Below are 12395 nucleotides of genomic sequence, written 5' to 3' on the forward strand. Positions count from 1 at the left end.
GAATTCATGATGGCTTCATGCTGCGGGTGTGGACAGTCCAGGAGGCTCTAGGTCAGGGCTCCCCAGGGATGGACGCAAGGCTTTCAGAAGTTGGTCCTTGAGCAGCATTGCTTGGGAATGGGAGAATCAGAGTCTCTACCCTGGAGAGTAAACTTTTTGGTGTACTTTGGCTAAGAGGCAGCTCAGGATAGGACTTAAATAGAGCTTCCAGAAGGATCTAAAGCAGGGATTGCCAATGGTGCCCCATGCCCTTGGGGAGAGGCGTGTTCTGAGTGAGGCCAGCAGCAGGGTGGGAACTTGCCCACCTGCAGGGACAGCTGCTGCGTAGGGTCAAAGTCAGCCTGTTGTCCTCCAACATGGAAGGCGCTCCCCTGAATTGTTCAAGGGGAAGTCGGACACCCACATTACCCAATTTGCAAATACTGGTGTCTGATAACATAATGATTTTCTCAACTGCTGTGTGGGCTGCATTGGGGGGCCAGGTTTACCTGGGAAGTAGCCTCTGTTCATGTACATTCTAGGAGGTGTCAAAGGCCGTGGGGTTTGAGGCCCTGCCTGCCTCTGCCCCCAGCAGCCTTGACAGGATGACCCTCAGAGGTAAGCTGTCATCTGGAGCTGGTTCAGGGTCGCAGATGGCAGGCACCACCATGTTGAGTCTCATTGCTTTGAGGACACCCTGTCATTGGTCCTGTTTGGGCAAGAAGGTGGTGGGGTTCAGGGAGGGCCAGTCACAAACTCAGCAAGTGGCACCAGGGTTCAGACCCAGATGGGTGTGGAAAAGACCAAGGCAGAGAAAATTATAAACATTCCGAGAGACAAAGAGTTGCTTGGGGACATTATAGTCTGGCTGGATCACAAAGCTTGGAAGAGGTTACTCAGGGCCCCAGACGTTTGGGAAGAAGAAGCTGGACTGAGAGAAAGGAGACCCAGGCCCAAGTTGGGGCAGACCTTTGAGTTTGCCCGACTGGGAGCTTGGAGGGGCTGGAGAGGGGGCAGGTGACCCCTTGGCTATTTCAGTTATGGATAGCAGCAAGAGCAGTAGGACCAGGTAGCACTTCTGTAACATGTCCCGAGTGCTCCGTCTTCATGACCGCTCTGGCAAGTATGTGCTCTGAGCATCCCTGTTACATAGGCGAGAAGGCGCAGTGACCTGCCCAAGGTCACCCTGTTCTGGGTGGAGGAGGCAGGATTTGAACCCAGATCTCCAGCTCCTGGCCACCTGCTCTGACCACCCACACTGTACACAGCATCATTTTCTTTCTGTCCCACAGACTGTGGCTGAGTGTGTCCTCTATTACTACCTGACCAAGAAGAATGAGAACTATAAGAGCCTGGTGAGGAGGAGCTACCGGCGCCGCGGCAAGAGCCAGGTGAGAGGCAGGGCAGAGTGGTTAGCTGTGGGACCAGTTCCCAGCATGCTCCTATGCGGCCATTTGCAAGATGGGTGGTGACCATCTGCACATGTTGCTCTGTAGCAGGCTCCCTCAGTTTGGGCCTCCTCACTGATGGCCAGGAAACCCTCTCTGGGGGTGTTAGGCCTACCCAGGCAGCCCAGAAGAGTATTAGGAAAAAGACCACTTCCATTCTCAGCCTGGAAAATTCTAGAACTCCTGGCTTGGTGAATCATGATCTCTGTGGTGAACGGGTCATATCCCCAGAGTGAGGACTGGGTTCTCTGCATGACTGGCTCACAAATTTAACATTTGAAAAATGTTTATAGTTTTTTTAGCGTGTTTTTATGCATATTTGAAAGCAAAAAATAGCCAGTACATCAACTTGAAACCTTTCAGACATCACTGTTTAGGATGAGACTTATGTTAGAGAGGGCTTGGCAAGCTATGGCTTGTAGGCCAAGTCCCGTCTACCCCTTCTTCTGTGAATAAAGTTTTATTGATACACAGTCATGTCCATTCATTTGCATATTGCCGTGGCAGCTTTTCTATTACAGCAGCAGAGTGGAGTAGTTACGATAGAAACTATAAAACCTAAGGTATGTACTGACTGATCCTTTCCAGAAAATGCTGACCTCTGAGTTAGAAAGCAAGGAGTTGGTTTTAAATAACATTTGGCAAATAATGGTAAAGATGGTGGGGGTCTGTAGCACACAGGTGAAAGGAGGTGCCTGGGTAATCAGTGCTTGGGAGACAGGGAGAGGGGATGGATTCACTTCACTTCCAGGCCATTGAGCATTGGCTCAGGGCAGGTGCTAGGAGTACAGGACTCAGGGAAGAGGTGGGGTTCCACCGTTGGAGGACAGACTTGGGCTGGGCATGCAGATGGCTTTGGGGTGCTGCCATTTGAAGCTGCTTGGAACTGGTGGAGGCGTGTCCTTCCTGGGCCCTTTGGCCTGGGGTACCCAGGGAAGTGTGATGAAGGCCAGGAGTAGCAGAAGCTGGGAGGAGAATGTCCTGGGGTTTTCTCCCTAATGTTGGCGTCTTCTCTTCCTCACACTGGTCAGGGCAAGGTCCTGAGGTATCATGCGTAGCCATCCTTGCTGGGGTCCTGGTACCCACTGTGAAACAGCCACTTTGTGATTGGGTCCCACACATGGGTTCTTAACTGGCATCTTTCTCCTGTGCTTTGGGGAATTGTGCTTCTGCAGTGTGGACCCACCTCCTTGTTGGCTAAGCCACATGTAATTAAGAGAGCAAATTTGTTGACGGGGGAATAAGTAACCCCTCTCTGCACTCATGGGTAAATAATCAGGACTGAGTATCGGTTCTCACGGGCTGGGTCATTGAAGCGTGAGTGTGTTTAGTTAGTTGATGGATAGGTTTTTCCTTGAGTGTTGTGTGACCACAGTTGGCCAGCCTGCTGGCCCATCTAACAGGTGTGTAAAAGCGAGTCTTCCTGGCTTGGAGCTATTTAATTCCAAAGAGCTAGCTGTGGTGTTTTAGAAATTAAAGCACAGTCAGGGATTTTCTAGGCTGAGAAGCACAAATGCAAATAAATTCCAGGCAGGGAGCATAAATATGCTGAGGCATGAGAGGCAATAGGGAGTGGTGGGGTCTGTGGCAAAATAGAGGGGGAGCTAAAGGCCTTTAGCAGCGTTATTTAAAAATCATCATCAGAGATTTGCTGAGCACCTACTATGTGCCAGTTCTCCTACTAGTCTTCCCAGCCCTTGTGCCTTCACCCTACTGCTTTTGTGGGGTCACTGTGGCTGGGCTCATGAGGCCCTTCCTGGTGGCTGGGCTGAGGGATCTGGAGGAGAAGGGGTTCTGACTCAGATGGGGAGAACCATGGAGGGAGATGAGGACTAATGTGTGTTGAAGTCATTTAGGGAGGGGGGAACCCCGGACAAGTCCCAGGATGCGTGTGGGTGTCCGTGTCCTGCATCTTTGGTTCTGGCTGCCATGCCTTTCATTCTGTGGTGTTAATTCTGTTTATGGGATGTTTGTATGCTAGGAATAGGGATCTCCTTTGGTTATATTGGCGGTCTGCCTGAGAGTCTCCATAGAGTATAGAGACCCTCAAAAATGAGTTTAAGGAGCAGCCTCTTGTTGGACCAGAACAGAGGTGAGGGTGTCCTGGTCAGAGGGAAGAGCAGGTGCAAAGGCACTGGGGCATGAGAGAGCACAGTGCCCTCAGAGTATTTGGACCAGGGGTCTTAACACCTTCCAGGCTCTTAAATAAATGAACAATTGGAGAAAAATGATGGGACCCTGGTTTTTACTCATATTTGATGAGTGACTAGTAGTGTTTCTGTACTCTATGGAAAATAGAAGCACAAATGTGATGGTATGTGGCAGCTCAGACTTGATCTCAGCTTCTGTGAGAGGCCACAGTGGTGAGGCCTGTAGCCGGCATAGAGAACTTGTGCCCCATGTCTGCCCCAGCTGATGTTTGGCCAAGTGGCCTCGTGCTGCCAGTGCTGATTTTTGATGATGAGCTGGAGATCAGAGTTTATGTGAAATTGTCTGAGTTTTCAATCTTTGGTTGCATGAAAAACAACAAGACGTTGACGGTAGAGACCAAATAACCTGTTTGCTCTTTTTTTTTTTTAATTAAGTTCTTAATTTTAAGACCAGTTTAATTTAAACCTGTTAATTCCAGGTGTGCAACATAGCGATTCTACACTTCTTACGTTACTCAGTGCTCATTGTGATAAGTATACTCTTGATCATATTTGCTCTCCATCTGTCCTCAGGCCCCAGTATTGAGAGTAGGGCTTAGGTGGGGGCAGTAAAGAGGGAATTGTTTGACTTGGGGCAGAGGCCAGACCAGGCAAGGCCAGGGCGCCGGGGAGCCCTAGAATGTTTTATAGCAGAGGAGAAACATCTGTTCCCTCTCTTTGTCTGCATTGCCTTGGATTAGCCATAGTGTCTGCACTGCTTCTCTGGTGAGGTTTTGCCCTCTGCCCAAGCCAGAGCCTCAGGATGGAGAAAGGATGCCTCTGTGCTCTGCCTCTCGAAAAAAGACAGGAAGAAGCTGGCAGAAGGTCCCTGTCTCCCGGCTCACCCCTCCCTCTCATCAGCCAGGGATACTGGTGTGCCTCTGAGACCCAGGCCCTGCCTGGGATGGAGATACATGGGCACATCCTGGATGGGCTGCTGTGCCCGTCAGGCTCACTGCCCTCACCACCACCCACTGGCCCTGTTCGTAAATATGGAGTAAGTGGATCAACGCAAGTGTTGACTTTGGGGCTGTAAGTCTTTTCTCTGCCCCGTGACAGTGAAATAAATGGCACACCCAGGTCCCTCGGCCCCTCTCATGAATCTGAGATGCAATTCCTGCTGGAGTCCAAGCTTCCTTATTTCTCCTTGGTTTTACAAAACTTGTGATCCTGCTGGTAAACCTCCCATTTAGGAGAGTAGGGATTCCCACAGCCTGGCCTGGAGTGGGCAGGGGTGTGTCCATGTGGGTGCCTCTGGTTGCATGGACAGACGGGCGCAGGAGGTGGTGGTCTCCCACGGGCTGAGAACAGGAGACTGGGAGCAGACAGGAGGAGAGGCTGCGGAGACCCACTGCATGCCCAACCAGCGGGTGAGAAGGGTGTGGGGACTGCGGAACGGCTGCGCCCAGATGACCTCTCTGCTGCCTCATCCTTGTGTCTGACCAGCACGCACCCCACCCCTGGCAGCTCTGGGCCTTGGCAGTCTTAGGCCCCAGCGCACAAGTCCCACCCTGTGTCCCCTTCCCTTTGCCCATTTCCCTGTCCCGACTCTCCTATCTGTGTGGGCTTCTGAGTAAAGAGCCTAGCCTTTTATTTCCACCCCGGAGACGGCCCCCTCACCTCCCTGAGCAGCCACAGGAAGACAGACATTGGGTGGCCTCGGGGGCAGAGCCTCCGCTGCCAGGAGGTAGCTGCTCCCTTCCCCCTGCTCCTCCTCAGGTAGATGGGGGCTGAGCCATCGGTCATGTATTTATTTCTTGAGGGGAGCAAGTCAGGCTTCCTGGGTCCCTTTAGTTTTAGAGGAGGACTTAGTTGTCTCAGCCAGTATTTGCCTTGTTGGGGAGTTGCTAGGAGGCCAGCGAGACAGGGGAGCCCTGTCAGAATTGCCAGGCACTGGCCTTGCAGTGTGATGGGACAGCGACACTGCTGGCCACTCACGGCACCAGGATCAGTGTGAGGGGTGGATACCATCATCCCTGCTTTATGGGTGAGCAGGTAGAAGGTGCAGGGAGGTGAGGAACCTGCTCTTAGTGTCATAGTCAGGATGCTAACCCAGCACAGACTGCCATGGGAGCCCAAGGGCAGGGGGGACCCTGGTGGTCCCATTTGCCATGTTTTGGCCGTGGAAGCTGCCCCTCATTGACCTTGTCGGCCTGTAGGTTCCTTGGTCTGTTGTAGGCTCTGCTGCATCAGGGAGCAGATGGGTCTTGCTGTGGGTGGGAGTGCTCCCCGGAGCCCCCATCTACATCATGGCACCAGGCCTGTCTGGGTCTCCATCTCTGCTCCCTAGGAAGCTGTTATTGGCCTCATGTGCACCTGACTTCTGGGGGGCCAGTGGCTGGAAATACTGTCTCTCAGTTCTCCTGTGCTCCCTGGACCGTGAGCGTCTCTGGGAGACACAGAGTGCTGTCTCTCTCTCTCAGGCTCTCTTGCAGTCCCTCTTAGCACCCCCAGCTGCGTGCCTGTCCTTTCCTCCCCCTGGTGGCAGTAGCTGTGGAGGCTGTGGCATCTGTCTGTGGTTCCTGTGGCTTGGGCCCACACTGTGGCTAAGGATGGCCGTGAGGGGCCACTCAGCTTCTCAGCCCGACAAGTGCTCCTTGATGGGCCCTCCCTGCCAGGTGTCAGATGCACAGTACCGTGTGTTCATCTAAGGGCATTTATTGAGTGCCTACCGCCATGTCAGGACTAGAAGTTTTACCCTCAGAGCCACACCAAACCATGATCTTTCAGGAAGCTAGAGTGAAGGCATCAGTCCAGCATGGCTGTCTTGATGCCTCACAGACTATCCCAATGAAGAGCTGTGAGATGGGTGCCAGGTGGCTTGATGGCTTCTTTAGGCTGGGTGGTCCCACCTGCCACCTTGTAGAAGGTGCATCTTCTGCATTGGCTGGCTCTTAGCCCAGGCCCAGAAATGAGGGTGCTCCTGATGTCTTTGCCAGTGCCCTTCTTCTCACTATTCCTGTTTTAGTGGGATCGAGGTGGGTTCCAGGCTCAAATCCCCACATCTGGGTAGGAGAGGAACCCACAGGGCCAATGGGAGGAAGCTATTTCCCCCAGAATGGAGGGGATACTACCGCCTGCTCTGGACTGGCTGCAGTCTGTGTCCCCAGGCTGTCCCCTCCTGGGGTCCCAGGATGAGTCACAAACCTGAGACAGAGCTGGCATCCAGCTGAGGGTCTCCCAACTGTCACCAGGAGGTGACTGCTGGGCTATGCTCTTCCTTGGGACTCGAGAGCCTACCTCTCTAACCTCTAGCCTCATCCAGTGCTGGCTGCTGGTCGGGGACCACTCAGAACCTCAGCCTGTGGGATATTTACTGAGAAGGGCCCCCGAGGAAGGGAGAGGGAGGGAGCAGGGGGGTAGAAGAGGAAATTGAGGCAAGGCACAGGATCACTGGCCACATAGACCAACCACAGTTGAAGGATGGGGAGGAGAAGATGACTGTGAAGGTAGCATGAGCTGAAATGGCCCTTCTTTTTTTTAAATTTTTAAAAGATTTTATTTATTTATTCATAGAGATGCAGAGAGAGAGAGAGAGAGAGGCAGAGACACAGGCAGAGGGAGAAGCAGGCTCCATGCAGGGAGCCCGATGTGGGACTCCATCCCGGGTCTCCAGGATCACGCCCTGGGCTGCAGGCGGTGCTAAATCGCTGAGCCACCAGGGCTGCCCTGAAATGGCCCTTCTGAGGTGTCCTGAGGTGGGCAGGCAGGGCCAGGTCTCGGTCCACAGGCCGTGCACAGCTGAGGGCATTTGCCGCAGTGGGGGGCAGGCAGCAGGCATCTTGTAGAAGGGGACCCGGCCCGACCATCCAGGGGACAAACCCTGTGCATTTTCATCTATGCAAATGATACTTCCCAGGGTCATGACTTCCTTGAATGCTTAATCACAGCGTTGTGTAGCAAGACATCATTGCATCTGCTCAGATGACACCTTGTCTGGTCACACCCTCATCACACACCCTGCACCAAGCCATTTGTTCATCATGTTGGTCACCTTTTGAAAGCTTGAATGGTTACAAAAGCAGAATGTAAAACTCCTTGATGAAAAGCATCACCCATTGGATGTCTCTGTGCTCAGACCCTCAGACAGCTGCGTTTTCCTGAGAGGGATGAGGCCCACCCTGGCATCCACTGCATGGGTGCTTGACTCTGGAGGCAAGGCCTGTGCACTGGCCATTGGGGCACCAGAATCACCCTTGTGTTCATCAGAGGGAGCCGTCCACCTTCTGGAAACTTACCCATATTCTGACAGAGAAAGATGCAGGCCAAGCCGTAGACTTTTAGAACGCTTCATGCCCACCCCCTGGACCCTGCACACCTGACCTTTGGCAAGTGGGAGCTGAGCCCTCAGGTACTTGACCCTGGCCCATGAGACCCAACCATGAGTGGCAGGTGAGCTTGTGGGCTGGGCCCAAGCCAGAGCATCCTCTCCATGAGGTGAATTACTGACTGAGGCTGTGACAGTTTATAGTTTATGATTCATGGACAGAGGGGCCCCATTATCCCAGCTAATTGCAGAACCAGAGCCCAGGAATGCTGTGGTCAGTAGTCAGCCTAACTATGGAGATCATCAGGTACTGAGAGTGTGAGGCAGATTTGGGCCAGGCAGCAGGGCCCATCCTGCTGTGGCTGTGACCAAGGGGCTCTCGTGGCCATCCAGGCGATGGCAGGGGCTATGCCACGGAGGATGTGTGTTCCTGGCACCCCCAGGCAGCTGAGCCCAGCCTTCTAGCCTGTCCCTGGGGCATCCATGGGGGACATGCAGGGGGCCCCACTTCCCTCCTGCCCTTTGGCCTGTGCATCCTTACGTTCCATGGCTCTGCTCTGTGGCCCAGTCCTCCCACCTCTGACCAGATGCTTACCCCAGGCTTCTATGTTTTCTAGGTTGATCTCCCTCTCTCACCCTCTTTCTTCCCTCTGTGTTCTGTCTCCCAGACTCCTTCCCCACGTGTGAGTCTCTATATCTCTGTTCCCTCTGTGCCTGCATCCCTATCTGTCCCCCCTCCTCTCCCCAATCATTGTCCCCGCCCCTCTGAGCCTCCTCTCCCAGCTCCTTGCCAAAGAGACAGGTGACCTTGTTTCGGTTGCTGTGGCACTCCCGAGGCTCCTGTGCCTGTGGCAGCTCTCACAGGGGACAGTATGACCTGGAAGGCTGCTCCAGGGCAGACCCAGCCAAGCACGGTCCACATAGGGAGGGGGCAGCTGCTGTGCAGTTGGAGCTGGTTCCCAGAGCCAGGCTGCTTCCCCCTCTCCCCCCCGCAACCAATGAGATCACCGGAGGGCTTTCCCTGGTGCAGTCTGGCAGGGATGTGTGGCAGGCCAGATATGGCCATACTGACTCTGGGCTGGGCTGTCCCTCCTGGCCCACTGGCTAAGTGTGAGTGTACTTGTCCCAGGCTGCTACCCGGAGCCCAGATGGGCCTCCAGCCTGGGGGTCTTTCTGACTTTCCTGGGCGGCCCAGGCCTGTCAGAGGCGGTGCTTCTGTACTTCTGGGAGCAAGTGGGGCCAGGCCAGACTGCCCAGTTCTAGGGCTCCAGTGAGCAGATGTCTCTGATTCCTGCCCAGAAAGGGGAGACCTGTGGGAGGCTCCTCCGGGTGCACAGCCCCCCACATGCATTCCAGGGACCACTGTCCTCAGGAGGGTAGGTGGGCTCCCAGGAGGCAGGAGAGGCCATACCCTAGGGAGCAAGCAAACTGGGCTGCTGTTTTGGGAGAAGACAAACATGGCCTTCTCATGGGCCGTGACATGGTGCAGGGGACACCTGGCTGTCTGCCGGCCTTGTCCAGGGCAGACCACATCAAAAGCGTCGAAAGACATGGAAAATGTGAGCCCAGCCCAGAAAATGTGAGCGTGGATCATTTGGACCGCAGGGGGTTGATAGATGAGGGGCTGATGGGCCCCACATCCGGGCCTCTCAAGCTGGGCTGCCAAGAGTCAGGAAATAGTTCCCAGAAGAGCAGCATCTGTGTGGGTCTATGCCAATGCAGGCCACAGCAGGACAGGCTCCCTTGGCCTTGACAGCTTGTGGATCATCCTGGGTGGATGGTGGCCATGTTGGAGACCTTGTGTCATGCCTTCACACTGTCCCCATTCTAGGTGATTCCACAGTGAACCAGACAGATGAGGTCCCCAGAGCTGATACATCCATGTGGGAGATGGGCAGTGCATAAGTAAATTAGCATGATTCTTTGAGGTGGTGGTAAGGGCTACAGGATGTCAGTAGATAGCTGATGTGAGGGAGGGCAGCTTTTAGGGAGCTGACCTCGAAGGCTCCTCTGAGGAGGTGTCATTTGGGCTTAAACTTGAGCGATAAGAAGGAACCAGCCAGGCAGAGCTGGAGGGAGAATTCCAGGCAGCGAGTGCAAAGGTCCTGAGGTAGGGATAAACATGGCATCTTCCAGGAAGCAGCGGGGAGCAGCCCCAAGGGAAGTGCGTAAAGTGAGCAGGTCTGGGCAGGGGCTGGATCACATGGCTTTGTGGTCTGGCAGACTGCTGATTTTATTCCCAGTGGCAGGACAGGATCTGATTGACAATTTAAAACAGAGCTTTGGCTGCCACAACTACACATCTCCCTGCAGGCAGAACAGACGTCACGTGTGTGTGTGTGTGTGTGTGTGTGTGTGTGTGTGTGTGTGTGTGTGTGTATAAATGCTACTCAAGTTTTGTCGGCATATCTGTTTGCAGGGGAGTGCTGGTAAGTGTTTAGCAAGCAGCCTTTTGAGGGCAAAGCCCCGATTTGTAGCACGTAACAGTTGCCTTGGTATCAATACTCCCACCGTGCCCCATCTAAGCTACTAAAGTGATGTCACCAAAGGTGGAACTGGGAGGGGACGCGCCTAGCGTGGTGCCCCATCCCACTTCTGCTATGTGGATGTCGCTGATGTAAATACCATGAAGAGCGTAGATAGCAGATACATGTAGTTAAATAATTGGGAAGTGATGCATTTTGAGTACTTACTGTCTTTGTTTTTAAGTTCTTTAAGTGTAAGGTTATGTACTTTTGTTTTTAATAATGGGTGTGTTTAACGGCTTGCCTGCGAAATCCCTGAAAGTTGAACTCTGCTCTCGTGAGCTGGTCTGAGCCAGCTCCAGCACACCGCTGTCTAGATTCTGGGGGCATCCCTGTCTGTGTTTCTCCGGGAGGGACAGACGGACTGGAGGAGGAGGGTAGGGGGCCGAGGTGGGGGCCAAGGTGGCAGCCTCCCCGACCAGAAGACCCCTTTGTGTCTTGCGTCTGATCTCTGACCCCAACCCCAGTTCTCCTGCCTGCCTTGGGCTCCTAGGCACTCTTGTCCCCAGTGCTGAGAGACAGGAGGTGTCATGAGGACAAAGGCCCTCTCAGGATTTGCTCCCTGGAGGCACATAGTCTCTGCTCAGTGATGTGTTTGTTCAGTGAGTGGATGAGATGGTGGTGCCTTGGGCGCTGCTGTGTAGGGGGTGTCAGAAAACTCTCATGACACGTTTCTGAGGACCTGTCATCTGAGGATTAAGTCTCATCAGCTCTTACTGGGATTTGTTGGCACCGTTTTTCACTGGACTCTCTCTTTCTGGAACTGATGCCCATGCCTCCCTCGATCGGCTACTGTGTTGCCCTACAACATGGGGCAGAAGATGTCATCCCCCGCCTACCCCTCCACCTCTGACAAAAGACTTCGGTGGCTGTCCACTGCCACCAGGGTGGCACCTATATGTCTGAGTGTGGGTGTTAAAGGTGGCCAGGTTCTGCAGCCATGTCCACTATATCGTATGTCATGTGGTAAGGTACTTGTTTTCATGTTGCCGTGCCTTTGCCCAGGCAGGTCCCCTCCCTGCAGCATTCCCCTCATCCTTGTCAACCAAAAGCCTCTGGGGACTCAGAGATCTCCTTCCCTGTCCCTGTGGATCCGGAGGAACTGTCACCATGTTAACTGCTGTGCCTCTCAAAAGTGTTATCAGCACTGAGCCTCCGTCAGCTGGGGCACTAGCTCTGGAAGGTTAGGGACTGCACTTTTTGTGGTGTGGTGTCCCCCTTGTGGGCTCAGAGCACACATGTGAAGGGAATGATCAAGTGGTAGCACAGTTTGGCTTGAAGGGGGGTAGGGGTAGGGCATGATCTCCTAGCCCAGGGTAGGAGAACACCTACCTGCCTATAGGATCTTGCAACCTTGGGTGAGCTCCTTGACTTCTCATGACCTTGTGTCCTCTTCTATAAAACTGCTTCTATAAAGAGGCAGTCTCAGGGTTGTTGGGAGGATTTTGTCATCTCACAGGTATAATGAGGGAAAGGAGGCTTCGTGAATCGATTATTGTTTTTATCCATGCTGTTTTCCAAGCAGCCCTGGTCTGGGGCTTCAGCACAGTACAGGCTCAGTTACGGTTGCTTGTCCTGCACTCAGTGCTCTGGAAGCAGGGGTCCCTCAGGGATTTGCACTGATGGCTCTGGCTAACCATACGTCTGGTCAGGTTTTCTGCAAAGCTGTGCAGTGGTTTGGGAGGGACATTCCCGACCGAGCACTGGGCATGAAGCCCATTGTGAGTCTGACCACTGATGTGTCTGGAAAGCAAAGGTAGACCCCTTATCATGAGTTCCAGAGTCATTTGAGATGGTGGAGTTTGGGCTCTGGTTCTTCTCCCAGGTCCACAGGTGTCACCTGCTGCCAGTGGCAAGGGCCCTGGGTGTATTTTGTGAAATAAGGATCTGTGAAAGCCTTGTTCCTCCGTGTGGTCCAAGAACTAGCAGCATAGCCTCTCCAGGAAGCTACCTAGAAATGCAGAGGCTCGGACCCACCCCAGACACG

General features: G+C 53.7%; 1 protein-coding gene across 29 annotated transcripts in view; it reads left to right on the forward strand.

Moving 5' to 3' along the window:
- NCOR2 (nuclear receptor corepressor 2) overlaps positions 1-12395 on the forward strand; it is a 211459-nt gene that overhangs the window by 125639 nt on the left and 73425 nt on the right. For all 29 annotated transcript variants that reach the window (XM_038574764.1, XM_038574765.1, XM_038574763.1 and 26 more), the window contains one exon: positions 1272-1370. In XM_038574764.1, the coding sequence (XP_038430692.1) occupies positions 1272-1370 (99 nt within the window). The remainder of the gene's footprint in view (positions 1-1271; positions 1371-12395) is intronic.

This window comes from Canis lupus, chromosome 26 (genome assembly GCF_011100685.1).
Source record: "Canis lupus familiaris isolate Mischka breed German Shepherd chromosome 26, alternate assembly UU_Cfam_GSD_1.0, whole genome shotgun sequence".
Classification (NCBI taxonomy): Eukaryota; Metazoa; Chordata; class Mammalia; order Carnivora; family Canidae; genus Canis; species Canis lupus.